At 34.9% G+C, this 15257-nt stretch overlaps 1 protein-coding gene across 1 annotated transcript in view; it reads right to left on the bottom strand.

Moving 5' to 3' along the window:
• The window catches only part of WDR55 (transducin family protein / WD-40 repeat family protein), a 96645-nt gene extending 82171 nt beyond the window's left edge, over positions 1 to 14474 (bottom strand). The window contains exons 1-4 of the mRNA XM_089798165.1: positions 14061 to 14474; positions 13931 to 13966; positions 13556 to 13620; positions 13304 to 13391 (exon numbers count right to left, since the gene is read on the bottom strand). Of these exons, the coding sequence (XP_089654291.1) occupies positions 13304 to 13391; positions 13556 to 13620; positions 13931 to 13966; positions 14061 to 14155 (284 nt within the window). The 5' untranslated portion in view covers positions 14156 to 14474. The remainder of the gene's footprint in view (positions 1 to 13303; positions 13392 to 13555; positions 13621 to 13930; positions 13967 to 14060) is intronic.
• Between the last annotated feature and the right edge of the window lie 783 nt (positions 14475 to 15257).

Here is a 15257-nt window from a genome sequence, read left to right as displayed (position 1 = left end):
ACAGGCCTATCATTTGACAAAGATTACCTTTTGTCTGTTTGTTATCATAGTGTTTGGCAAAATCCGGCCCAAAGAACCATGATAACAGGTCTACCATTTATAAGATCATCATCTTATAATGGTTACCTTCTATTTATAAATGCCAATGAAAGATCGTCACCTTTCATTACATATCATATGTGAAATAGCAACCACCATGAACCCAATCAGAGGGTGGTACAAAGGGTTTTCACCTCATACTTCTCTCTCATAGAAGAGAGTGTAACCAACTAAAAATGGTCATCTAGACTATGAGTCCCCTTTCTAGCATTTTTCCATAATTTATCTAATGGTTATTTTTTATCAAATCCTCAAAAATCTATTTATTCGATTATAACCTATGGTTTGACCACTTTATCCCAAGTTCATATTTAATTAAAAGAACATGTCCCCCTTTTAATTAAATCAAATTCCCCACTCATCTCTTATCCTAAGTGTGCACACAGAAAGCATTATTCCTATTTTAGAAATAAAAGAAAAGGCATTTTTGTCTACACATGAATGCACAATTTCCTATATGAGAGGAATCTCCTATTTTTTAAATAACTTTAATTCTCCTCCACACATTTCAAACCCTCTCAAAAGTCAACCATTAATTGTGATTGTTCAAGATGCTTGTGCACATAGATCACTCCCACTTTCAAACTCCGCCCTTGATTATATTCATCTTGCCTCTTAATCTCCGCCATCTATTTTTCTTTAAAAGGGAGGGCTCTCTCCTCATTCAAAAAATCTTAGTCTCTCATGCTATTGTTAAATTGCAAGTTTTCTTGGTGATTTTGGAGACTTGGAGCATTATTGCATTATTGCATTTTAACTTAGCTCTCATTCTACTTATATTATGGCATACTTTTTAACTTAGTTTCATTTATGTTTTAGCTTAGTTCTCTTTGTTAGCTTGCATTTCATTTAGAATAGATTGCATTTGCATTGCATTTTATTCTAGATTCTTGGATATTGGCACTCTTGCCTCTACTCTTTGAATCTCTCATTCTATGGTGCACCTTGCAAGGGTTGCATAGTTTGGTTCATTTGAGAGTCACCATCTTATAGCCTTTGCACGTCATAGATAGAGAGCTATAAGCCGACTCTTGAGATTCCCTCTTTCATGGGTTCTCTCAAAAATAATGGTTTATAGAAGTGTGACACTTTTATGCACACATTTTTGGTGCCCACCGTGGGGCGCCAAAAAAATGTACACTAAGAAAGCGTCCCTCTCCAAACCCTTCTATCCAAGGGATTCCATTAAATTTGGAATGCGTGGATGCCGGCTTGGAGCTCCCTATCCACGGAGTGCAAGAGAGTGTATTTCAAGTACAAGGGCTCTCAGCTAAGCCTTAGAGATACTCTTCTTGCTAGTAAACCATGCAATGGGAGGTTCCAAAGACAAGATGCAAGAGTGCAAATGTCCACAAGGAGTTCCTCAATGATGCAATGCAAGATGGAAGCTAAGCTAGAAATGAGAATTCAAAGTGCAGCTATTCTAAGCAATATGCAAGTATTACAAATCCAACTAATTACTATGTGAGTTAAGCTATTGTTAAGAAACTACATTAACATGTAACTATGCTAGAATGCTATATGCTAAAAATGTCATGGATAAGAGAATGTAGACAAGAAATAGAAGTTCTCCACAAAGAGCTCTCAAGAATTCGAATAGTAAACCTACAGCATAACAATACTCAAGAGTGTGGATCCTTTGAGGGGGAAAGCTCTCTCCGTTTTAAAGTTGTACAAACGATAGAGATCAAGATGAAGATGGTGGATGATTAACGGTGGAATTCGAAAAGAGTAGTGATCCATGTGCACACACAAGTCAACCAACAGAATATAAGTTGACTTGTCATATAAGACAAAAGTCACAAAAGCCTTTTTCTTTTAATTTAAAAATTAGAAAAGGACTTCATTTGTGCACTTTAAGTGGGTTAGAAGAATGGGATCATTTATTTAATTAAAAGGGGACATGTTCCTTTAATCAAATAATGAACTTAGGATAGCATAGTCAAACTATAGGTTATAGTAAATTAATTGATTATTAACAATTTGGTCTAAGTAAATGATTGATTAATTTAGCCTAAATAATGAAAAGGGGGCTAATACTCTAGATGACCATTTTTAGGTGATTACAAAGTGCATATTATAAAGAATTTCTCTTAGAACTTCTCCTCAAAGAGAAGATATCATCCACAAAGGATTTTATCTCAAAATTTCTCCCTTTGAACATCGATCCTGGGAAGTCAGGTCCTCTAGTTACTTCCTCAGAAACTCTCTTTACCCAAGGATGTCTGTCGAACTAATCACTCCCTCATGATATACGTAGGAGTGGGCCCATAAACATCATGCAGTCACCCACATGTATTTCTAGACTCCCTTTGAGTATTGATATTCTAAGCTCCTGTATTGCCTTCGAAGAAGTGTCATACTCTCTCTTAATGTAGAAGAATCTCATAATCTTAATCATCAAAGTTGTTTTCTTCAAGAGCCCCATCTTAATTGTCAGGGTCTTTGGAACTACTATCATTAGATTTAGTCTGCACAATATTTGGTAGCATATGTAAAGTACCAACCTTCTTTTCCTGTAAGAATATCCTCAAACATAGAGGAAAAGATCAAAGCAACTAACCCTTACAATATGTATAGAATTACAAATAAATGAATAGATAAATGTAAAAGATACAAGTACTTATCTACCCATGAGTGTCATGGAATATCTCCTTTTTTTTCTAAGGATGGTTCAAGTGGGAATAAAACATTGTCTATCATTCCCCCCACAACATAAAGTTCCCACTCTTATATCATTGAACACTTTTACATCACATCAAATTTGACAACTTCTTTCTAAGTTCCAACTTGTTCTTTTCATCCATTGAAGCTCCAAACATTCATCAAGCTTAATAGTAAAAGCTAACACAAACTCGTCCACAATACACCAATATCTTGATTGAGTATGATTGTGCCAATTGAATGACTCTACAGTTCACACCTCAAGTATCATTTATCATTTATCGTAGATGATTCAAATGAATTCACCACTTTCATATGATGTACACAAGGGATAGGTCCATTAAGATCACATAGTTGAATGAATTATAGTCCTCTTGACTATTACAATTTATCAATCATTGAAGATTCTATCACAACACGGTTTACTCCCTCTAAATCAATATGATCGAGATCACCAAAGATTGACCGAATTATATCATTTATCTGCTCCCTCTCTTTCAAAGTTGCCTGAAATATCAACCTCCCTCTTTTTCTTGAAATAGCATTCTCAAAGGAAAAGATCAAGGCACATAGCTTTTATGTTTAGAAATACAAATAATGAGTAGACAAATGTGATAATAATAATAACTACTTAATAAGTAATGAAGTGCCTTCATATGTTTCAAAAAAAAAAAAAAGATAGCACCAAGTTATACTTGGATCAATCTTTCCATTATAAGAAATCATAATAATCCTTATAAAACATCAAATATCAAATATATTAATAAAAATAACAACCTCAATATATTATTGATTTCACAATCTTGTATATGCTTGCATTTTTTATAATTAAATATACAATATTGCAATTCTTCATAAAAATAACATAATACTCTATTTACTAAGATAAAAATAAAATAATTTCATATACTTTATCAAAGTACTTACCTCTTAAAACTCTTCTACTTAAACAATATCTCTTGTATTAGGATTGCATATGAGTTGTTAATCCAACTTTAATTATATTACATATAATCAATAATTTTATCTTACCATAATATATTAATAATGCAAAGAAAAAATATATTTCATAAGAATATCAAGAGAAACATAATTAATACACATCCATGCTTACCTCATGGGTTTCGGCACCTAAGGTAAATAACAAATCCCCCTTGCGTTGCGGATTTAGTCAATCACTATTATTTTCTAACATCATGAACCAATCACTTGTTTGGTCAAATTTGTTCACAGTTGGAAGAAGATGCTCACTCATGCTAATGCAAACAGAATCCCCTTTTTAGAGTTGTTGTCGTCTCTTACCGTCAAATGATACCCATCCATTATTTCGAGCATTATCCAGAATCTGACATGTCACCCTCTTTTGTCCTTATCTCTTGAAAGTGCCTACGGTCGTGTTCATGCAAATCGGTTATTTGGTTGTGGAACTTCCGTTTGGGCCATATATTCTTTGACACAATGTCGTCAAGAACTGAAATTCCAAAACTATAGACGATTGTTTGCAAGCCTTCACCATACCATCTTTTCTTGGCCTTCTATGCAAATATCAGGAGGCCAAGTGTATGCTTTCAATTGCTTCTTATGCGCTCATTGAATGCAATAAGAAATTTTGTGCCCTAATGAATTGACCCCATGCTCTTTCCAATGGCGGTGAGTCCCTTTGCACTCGCGTGTCACATAAGTAATTACTCGTTGGGCTTTATGTCTTATTAAAACTTTATTATCGTTGGCTTGGACTTTATAATACTTTCGATTTGCTCCTTAAATTGTGAATCAATGATGGGAATGCCTCTTCATATTTATTCATTCTTAGTTTGTCAACGCATGCCCAGATTCGATCATCGTTATCTCTGTGAATACTTTGAAACTATTCTCTTCCCACCGCATATGTATTTGTCACGTCAACATCTTCATCATGTTTCACATATACCAATTTCCTTTGCGCGATGGTGCTTCTTGCTAGTGGAGTCTTTGCTCGATATTATGAGTTTCATTGTAGACTATGTTTAACACCTTGAGGGAATCGATGCCCCAAGTCATAAAACTAAATCAATTGCCCTTTGATGTCAAAGCTTCCTTCTGCCTGTGAGCCATCTGTGATAGCTCCCTAGTCGTATACGGTAATATTTTTCGTATAATGCTTATTTTTTCCTGTCGACCAGTAATTGTATCTTATTTTCATGCAGCGCAGACATAAACCTCCCAATGAAGGTCGATAGCCATATTTGACTTCCATACAAAGATGATGAACCCTAGAATGAGAGTAAGCATTTACCAAGTAATTACAAGGAAACAATGATGCAGAGATGCAACCATCTTACACTATTGACTCCTCAATCATTTATTTTATAGCATCTTAATACTATCATCGTCAAGATTGTCTATTTGACAACTAATATCTACAAACAAGACATGAACTATATGGAGAAAGCTATGGATGAATGCGCTCAAAATGGTACATTTGTTGGCATGGCATCCTTCTGACCTCTGTGATTTTATCTCGAAGCTCACCCTAGCGAACTTTATAGCACAATGATCCACCCTCATAACCATTTTGTCATTCTTCATTATTCCTTAGTGATGTCCATCTTTTATTCATCATGTACGCTGTATAAGTCTTCCACTGCCTTTCTATGTAACCTATAAATGACACTCTCTCTTCTTTGTGATGATTCAAAGGTCTTTGCCATATAATTTGATGCTAATCTGAACTTGTTCGTCACCATTTAGTGGTATCCACGCAAATTCTTTTGGCTCGATCCTTTCAATAGGGTGGCATGCCATTCTAGGGTCTCTGCCATGTGATCGATGGTTGTTCCTGTTAAGTAGATGTGCATACTCTTCATAATTTCTGATGAGGGGTTGATATACGAGGATTGACATCGTTTGTCCACCTTACTATGATGCTTGTCCCGTAATGGAAATTCTTCCTCATATCAATCGTTTACACCACAATGGTTTCACAAAGCATGTGTTGTGTTTCATCTTCACATGCTTCTAACTTGTCTTTCATGGTGGATTGAAAGATAGATTTTTACATTTGCAACCTGGCTATAATACCATGTTAAAGTAATCAAGATTGTTTTTGCAAATGTATAATCATGACCATTGTTACTAATGATTTCCAAATGCAGATTTGGATCTCATATAAATATGAGAAGAAGAGACATGTCTCTTCAAGAGACATGTCCCTATAGGTAATCATCTTTAGTTAACTATAACTCACCTTTAAGCATATGTGTAATATTAATATATTAACCATATATGTAATATATTATTATGTTCTTATACTATTATATAATAATATATAAAGTATAATATATATAATATATATTATATTACATACACACACACACACACACACACATATATATGTTGTTCTTATCAATAATATAAGACAAAACAATGTTCATTTAAATCATGAATACAAATACTCAATGTAATGAGTATATCACTTCGACTGATGCTATACTTCAACAGTGCTAAGCCAAGCTATGTAGGCTGAAAAAATGTGTTCCATTCTTAGGCTTTGTTCTTTGTGGTGATGTGCAACATGGATAGCTATATAATTGGGTCAGGAAGGGATTGATTCATTTCAAGGATTTGAAAATCCATTCTACTAATCGCTTACTTAGAAATAACAGATGTCTACAAGCAATTTTACAAAAAAATGAATTGATTATCCAAGAATATGTGAAAATGTCAAATCAAAGCCAACACAAGAAGCTAAGATTTTGGCATCAAACAAAAGAAAAATGTGACTATCAATTGAGGAAATGCAAAACATTTGCGACAACAATGATATCAAGTTTAACATCACAAATAATTGGGTAATCAAGTTGCACTTTTCCAATATAGATATTTAAAGCATGCAAGATTCCAGCGCTAATTTTTCTAGATTACAAACTAACCTTACTAGATTTCAAGCAATTAATGTCAGATTGAAGCTATTAGAATATTATAATGTTTCTTTAATGTTCATCTTATTTAGTCTTTAGTTTATTAGGTATTTTTTATTTCTGTCTTTATTTCACGATTGCTTCTTTTAGAAACACCGTCTCTGTACATCTATATAAGGAGCTTTCATTTCCATTATTTAGTACAACTACAACAACATCGATTTACAATAAAATGGTATCAGAGCAAATCGTTATTTTATGAAATTTGTGGTTTGTCTTTGTAGATTTTTGCTGAAAATTGCAAGCTTAGGTGAGAATTTTGATTGTGCTATTTCTTACTCTGGGAAAAAGTCTCAATTTTTGAAGGTTGTATATATTTGCATGTGAGTTGCATGTTGCTTGCATGTGCATTTTGTTACTTGCATGTACTATTTTACCATGCAAAGTCTTGCGTTTTGCCACATGAAGATTTTTTGATGGGTTTTCATAATTTTTCCCTTCAAATATTATTTGATGGGTTTTCGTAATTTTCCCCTCAAAAAAGTTATGATTCTGCAATTCACAAAGTTGTGTGGGATTCCTTTGTGAGGTTATAGTTTTTCCTCAAAAATCATCTCATAAGTTTATAATTTTTCCTCAAAAATTATCTGTTGGGTTTACCATTTCTCCTCAAAAATGAAGCTTTGTATTATTTGGTTTTGATTAATTTTTCACCTCAAAAATCATGTTGGGTTTTGATCGATTTTTTGCCTCAAAAATCATGTCCAAATTTTTTTATTTTTCCCCTAAAAAAATTGGCTTTTAGCCAGTTTTGGGCCATCATGCTCATCTGCAAAGTTGGAGGGTTTGTCGAGTTTTCCTCAAAATCATACCTTGTTCTCAGTGTTCGTCTTTGTCTCCAAGGAAGAGCAGCTTCATTATTGAACATTAAGTTGGATGTTTTGTGATGATTTCTAGTTAGATGTGGGTGGGTTAGTGGCAGATTCATCTCAATAGCAAAGTCAGTGGCAGACTCTTGTCTCTTGTTGCAAAGCATTCTGAATAAAGCAGCACCCTTCTCTATTGTTGTTTTCTGGATGGCTTCTTAGTCATTAACATTTTGTAGATCCAAGGAGGGTCTCAACAGCAGCAAAATGCATTGAAGAATTTGGATACGCTGCTAAGGACATGCTCTATACTGTGTCTAGTGATAAATGCAACATGTCAATACCACCCAATGCTTTGGATACTCCCCCAAAGTAGTATTATCAGCATTCATGCTAACACTTTGAACATTAGAATATGATGTGTGAAGAATTATATTATTGCAATTCGTTGTATAGAATTGTATTACAAGCAGTTGTAGCAACTTGTTTATGTAAAGGAGTTCTTACAGGAAGCATAACAACTCTCCTACAATATAGGAAATGAAAATCTTATGCCATAATAATATGTATCATTGAAGGGATAAATTGGATTAATTTACACATTGTATTATTCAGCTAGATGGAATTACAGCATTTTCTGGAAAATTAATATGGTATTAGAACTGCATTTGTTTGTTTCCTAGTTTGAACAGCATAAAGACAGTGGATTTTACCCTTGATTATCTGGATATTGTGTGTTGTCCTATTTTCAATAGAAGGTGCTGTCATTTATTCCAAGGACTTGAGTGAGAAAGAGCTAAGAGATTCACTCGCCATAATTCATGTCAATGTTCACCAGTGCAAGCTGTAGGCAGCCAAGTTGAACCTTATCTGATGAAAATCCATTTACTATATTTGATATAGTTTCATCAGTGGTTGAGAAAACTGTAATGTCTTTTGTCTTTTGTCTATTGTTCAACACTCGTAGATAGCTCCAAAGTTATGTTTTGTAATCGTTACGCTTAAATGATTGAGTTTGGTATCATAAACTTTGAACAATTATCATTAACCTTTGTAGGTCACAAATGTATCAAAATATGGGCAGGCACAAAACTGATTGATTTAGTCTACAACAAAAAGGAGACAGCACAGTCGAGGCAAGTTGAATCAGAGGCACATGCGGTGGGTCAAATTCTTGCAGAGTTATACTTTTCTCCTCAAACACTGGAGCAGAAACTCAAAGGAGAAACCTAATGATGTAGGTCTATGTGACAGCAGTGGAATTTGAGAAATTGAAGCACTTGTTTAAGGATGATCCAGACTTTGTGGAGACATGGAAGACATGTAGTGAACAGGTAAGTAGAGACAGGAGTAAGTTGTTGGACTATTTAATTCAGAATGGCATGTTATTCAAAGGAAATCAGAGTGCATTCCCTACAGTTTGAGAATCTGATCAAGGAAAAGCATTCCAGAGGATTAGTGGGACATTTTGGCATTGATAAGATGATGGCACTGGTTAATGGAGGCTTCTTTTGGGTGGAAATTTAAATGGATAGTCAGAAGTTTGTTCAAGAATTTAAAATCTGCCAAGTGGCTAAGAGAGTTCGCCATAATATTGGATTGAATACACCTTCCCAATTCCAGAGAGACCTTGGGAGTATATTAGTATGGATTTTGTGTTGGGTTGACAAGAACTCAAAGAGGGCATGATTCCATTTTGTGCTGGTGGACACATCCTGTGCACTTCATTCCTTGCAAGAAGACTCGTGATGGAACATTTGCTGGTGATTTATTCTTCTGGAAAGTGGTCCAATTGCATGGAGTATCAAAGAGCATTATTTTAGTCAGGGATACATTTCAGCTGCAGGCCAAAGCAGTCAATAGAAGCCTGGGCAACTTGCTTAAATGCAGTGAACAGACCATTTGAAATTGTTATTAGACTGCAACCTAGAGGAGTGACCGTATTTAGAGGTAACGGCCTATGTGACAAGAAAAGTGTTGAGGCTGAGGAATTTGCAAGACACATGGAGACTATCCATGCGGAGGTCTGGTGACACTTATGATTCTTGAACAAGGAGCAAGCAGACACCGAGTGAAGGCAGCAGGAATTCGTGAAAGGCAATTTGGTCGATATATTCCTTTGGAAAGAGAGGCTTCCGGCTAGCACATACATTTAGCTAAAGATAAAGAGGTTTGAACCTTGCAAAATCACCTACAAGTTTGAATCCGAAAGCACCTACAAAGTTGGGGTACTAGAGGGAGTTGAAGTTTCTCTGATCCTCGACGTTGTGGCTTCCTGTCAATTTCATGGAGTGTAGGAGGATGACACAGAAGTATTACCACAAGGACCATCGTAGCATTTTGAACAGATAATAAATAATTGAACAAGGCACAACACCCAAAATAAGGAATGCAAGGAGTACATGACCAAACGAAAGAACAAACCACTGGAAGCTGTGACTCGGATCTCAGAAAGTAAGCCGGAATAGTTTGGGGCACACCTGGCATCGTGTGAGGCATACTTTTCAAATAACCCTGGGGATCTAACATAGGAGCATCCCTAACAACTTAGGCTGTACCCGATAGCATTAGTCTATTGAGCATTTCCAACCTTGCGGAGTGAACAGCAAGGCAGATATGAAGCGGAGCAAGATAAAGAAAAAGGCACACGACATCTAAATAGTTCCACTCAAATATTTGGACCCTCTTCACGAAGCAATGATCAAAACATATGTTACACCAGCTTGGGACTTTGGAGGCTGATGCGGACCACTGCAAACCATCAAATATGATATATAGGCATCTTGAGAAACACAGAAGAGAATCAGTAGTAGTTGGGAGTAGTTAGTGAGCTAAAATCAGTAGAACTTAGGGTGCAGTTAGGGAGCTGTAGAGTAGGAGGATGGAGATTCAAGAGCTTTGCGTTCTAATAATTTTTTGTAATAAGCCCATGGCAACTATTAGCCTACATGTGGGGTCTATGGGCCAGTTGTAAGCCTGCAAGCATGTTGGTTTGTTTTGTTTTCTCCAGCATTTAATTCTGTGTTATGTCTTGTGTGATTGGTTGCAAGGTTGGACAGCTCATTCTGAACCCTCTAACCTTAAAAGCATTAGAGGGTGATCTAAAAGAGTCATGTCTAAGGGAATCAAATCCATGTAACTAGGACTTTGTGCCCCATGGTTTTGAAAATAATTTATGACAAAGGACTTTGGATTTTGAATCCTCTTACAAATCTTCATCTCCCATTTCAATTAAGAATGTCCCTAAATCACTCTCCATGAATCATTATGTGCACCTAGGGTCCCAGCGATGAGCTTTTAACTATGAGGGAAATGGCAACATTCTGTTCACCTTACTTCTACTCTTTGCATAATTTTTGGAGGCAATGAGATGGCTCGTGCCTTTTAATTCTCTTTTGACTTTACTTTTAAATCCATTGTATCTTGTTTTCTCTATTCTCTATTGATGATTGCTAAGGAGCTAAATTTCTTCTCGTCTGCTGTAAAGAGGGAGTTATGTTTCCAGGACCCTGTGGGTGATATCCCGAGGGGTATTAGAGACATATTAGTTGGAAGAGAACATCTGCAGTCAATTGAACTCAAAGATCACCTTGTATTTTTCTCCAACCTCTTGGCTTTCACGAAGGTAGCAACGGTTCTTATTATGGCTCAAGATTTTGACCAAGTGGAATACTGTGCTGAATTTGATGCCCTGCCACAACTTTTCTAGACCTACTTGATGCATGCTCTGCCATTAGGAAGAGGGGAAATTAAATGCTTGATTTTTATGGACTCTTTTGAAAAATTGAAAGTACAATTCCTGGCATTGCTCGCTGAAGTTGACAAAATGTAAACTTTGGCAGTGAATGGTGGAGGTGAGGTAAATGTCCCTTTTGATCTCTCCAACTTGTTTCACTAACCTGTTCCTCTTCCCCAAAACAAGACATGTAAAGTGTTCTTATAGAGCCATCAAGAACCTATTTAAGAAGGCGGGTGCATGTTCCAATGGCCATGGATCACACTGAAGTGGAGAAATTGGAGGTTGGAGGCCCTTCATCTGTTGTGGGGTGATTTGCATGATGTGACTGAGCGTTGTCTCCCCTTTTTCAATCCTTCAATATTTGGTGAATGGACATTTATCATAGGATTACAACAGATGAGTCAGTATATACTTCCAGTTTTCAGTTAGAAATGTATGTTGCATTTAACGGATATGGCAGTTGAGTCTTCTGTCCTCCAAATGAGCAATGGCAGGGTATTTTAGCTCTGCAGTTATGCAATGGCTAAGTCTCCGGTGCCTAGGACCAATAATTGAGGGGTGTACTGAACAGTGAACTGCAATCAAATTAGGGAAAACTGCCTAAGACTGTAGATTGACAGCATTGAGAGAGTGCTGTTCCATTAGCTGCTCAAGTTTGAGAAAATTTATCATCAATTAGATACCATTGTTTGTGGAGTGACTTCCAATGATAGAGGATCAATGGGAGCTGGATCTATAAAACATAGCATGAGGAGAAATAGAACACGCGTTTTAAAGAAGTGCCCAACATATTACTCTCAATTCAATGTCAATGGCATTGCTACAGAAGCTGGGTGCATTGGAGGTGAAATCCTTCAGGCATGAACCTGTCTTTGTGGATATGGAAACACTCACAAGAAGTATATATCACTTACTGTAGTGTTCAAAAGTTGGAAGCACCCAGTAAGTTGTAATCGATTGGTAGAAGTACCAAACATTTTACTCTCAATTCAATGTCAATGGCATTGCTACAGAAGCTGGGTGCATTGGAGGTGAAATCCTTCAGGCATGAACCTGTCTTTGTGGATATGGAAACACTCACAAGAAGTATATATCACTTACTGTAGTGTTCATAAGTTGGAAGCACCAAGTATCTTGTAATCGATTGGCAGACTTCCCTTTATAAGTATGTTGTTACTGTTAGTAGAAATTTATAATTGTTGTTGGAGCCTTTTGTGTATGTTATTTATGCATTTAGTAGGGTTCATTAGATTGAGAACAATTTTGAGTAACTGGGGATGGTTTTTGTTGCATCTGGAATTGTTTTGTTTCGATGTAGTTCTAGTTATATGCTTGAGGAGTTTTTCATAAGTTTTCATGATTCAAGCAAGGTCCCAATCTCCTGTTGATATCTATGGTCAGATCATTATAATTAAACTAATTCATACTTAAAATGCAATACTTTTTAATTTAAGTTTATATAATATGGATGAGGCCTCAATCACACAATTATGCCACCAAATTAAAAAATACATATAGTAGACCTATGGACTGTGGAAAACTTCATTTAGGTCTTTGATAGTCTCTGGTATGACAAAGGGTATGACCAACTACAACAAAGACTCCGTGTTCATTATTTAAAACTTGAGACAAGCAACAGAACAATCAACTTAATACAAGCAACAGAACAAAAAAACCACTTGTATTTCAGTTTCAAATGAAAAGCCATGCAACGTCTGCAGAATACAAGTTTCTGTAATCTGATTCATTTTCAAGAATTATAAAATGGACTAGATTATTTAATATTAACTAACGAAAGAAAAATCTAAGGCGCCTTTTGATTTTTTATTTCTAAATTACAGTGCATGTATAAACCCACTTATTTAAAAATGCGTTCAGTTCTAAACTCTAGATTTTGAGAAGTCAAACTATCGAAAGCATCATGACAAGTTGAGATTCGAATTTGACTTTAGCTTTATATCAGATACTTTGAGTATGTCAAATCCCTCCAATCAGATAAGTAGTAACACCTATATGAAGTAAAACTAAAAATTTACCCATGAGCATTGTCAAGCCGAGCAATTGGTTGTCCGGTTTCAACATTTGTTGCAAGGATAGAGCAATCTGGAGATGCTGTTAAGACAGCTGAATTTGCGAAATAGATCAATTAGAACAAAAATTTAGCAAGACTCAATTGATCCATCTCTAAGAAACAATTCAAAACAAGCAAATGGACAAAAATTATTATTTTGTACAACTGCCTCTTCGGACTCGCATCCACAAGGCTTATATAAGCATGGAATACTTACAACGCCCACCCTCAACAAACCGAACTGCTCTACAGGACTCACTGTGAGCTGTTGTACTCCACAATCTGCATTTACATCCAAGCAGAAATTAACCCTTCAGTTAGTGTGCCCGACTTCCCTGCATTGATATAGTGTACAGTGTAGAATATAAAACAGACGAGACCAACGCAAGACCTAGATGAATTTCATTGAAGAGATATTTTCTGCAATTCAAGTTGAAGGACACCCCGCAAATTAAAATCTACCAAATAAAAAAGTCATAAAATTCTCTGTAAGATGGTTATTTCAATTATGCTTAGTTTAGAGGCTGTACAAATTCCATGAAAACAAGTTTTTGGATTTAAGAGAAAAGAGGTTTCTATGGAATAAGCTTACTTTTGAGAGTGAGATAAAGCATCATCATAACGGAACCTACAAAAAGCCAAAAAAATCGCAATTAGCATTTCGCAAAAGAGTTGGAGCCAATTGAAATAAACGCGGAGGAGAAAAGAGAGAGGATAATAACAGCTGAAGTTGGCCTGTAATGAGTCCAGCTGCAACGATGGCTTCGCTAGGATGAAAATCTAGGTCAAAGGGCTGATCTTCCACTTCTATATCCATTTCCCCTCTGCACCAGAATCCCGTACCCTAGTTTCCTTGATCTGCTTCTTGATTGAATTGTCTAAAGCCCAATATAGAAAAGTTGTCTTCAACAAGAAAATAATACTCAGTAGAGGGGATTAGCTCTCTACTGATGGAAGGATTATGAAAAAACTCTATTTAAATATAAATACTTTCGATTGCTATTTAAACACCCACAAAAATCACGAGCAAATACCAGCCTACTGACAAAGCCACTGCCAACAAAAGGAAACCTAATGGCGTCTTAGATTCCCTTCGTTGCTCAGTTATCGAACCCAAGCTTGTGCGATTAATAAAACATGTTTAATTAATAAAGATTATGGTTTATTGTGTGCTTCTTAGTTTTTTTCAAAAGAACTTGGCCTTTTCTAGGAGTTGCATGCTTTTGTGGTCGATAGAGATTTGATATTATTAATAACTAAAAATATCACTAAGGAGTGTGTCAATAGGAGATAAGATTTAAGAGAAAAATGTAGAATGAAAATTAAATAATGTAAATAAAAAAATTGAAGATTAAAACATATATATATATAATTTATAATATTTTTTAAAAATTAATATTCTTTAAGAAATGTGTTCAATAATTTCAATATTTTACAATTAAATTCAATTTATCAAATATGAAAAAAATAATTATTTAAATAAATATATCAAAAAATTTATTACAAAAAATTAATAAGAGAAATACAAAAAAAAAAAAAAAAAATAGTGACATTTCTAACAAATATTCTATTGACTAAATAAATTATAGAAACTGAAAAATAATATTTAAAAAAAAAACTAAACTAATATAAAAAATAATTTAAAAACTAAAATCTAAATCAATTTAAAAAATTAAAAGTAATAAATAAAGATCACAACATAATCTAATGTGGAGATCACAAGTAATTATTTTTTAAATAAATAACAAATGAAAAACAATAGTTGAAAGTGGATATTTAAATTATAATCTTATGTGAACAAATTAGATTATTAGTAATTTTTAATTTAAATAACATAATATTTACTAAAAAAAATAAAATAGATTAATAAATATTATTTATTTAAATTAAATTTATCAAATATTGAAAAATTAATAAGA

Source organism: Cupressus sempervirens, chromosome 8, assembly GCF_028749045.1.
Source record: "Cupressus sempervirens isolate cs-2001-9-10 chromosome 8, ASM2874904v1, whole genome shotgun sequence".
Taxonomy (NCBI): domain Eukaryota; kingdom Viridiplantae; phylum Streptophyta; class Pinopsida; order Cupressales; family Cupressaceae; genus Cupressus; species Cupressus sempervirens.
This window is presented reverse-complemented; position numbering and strand designations above follow the sequence as displayed.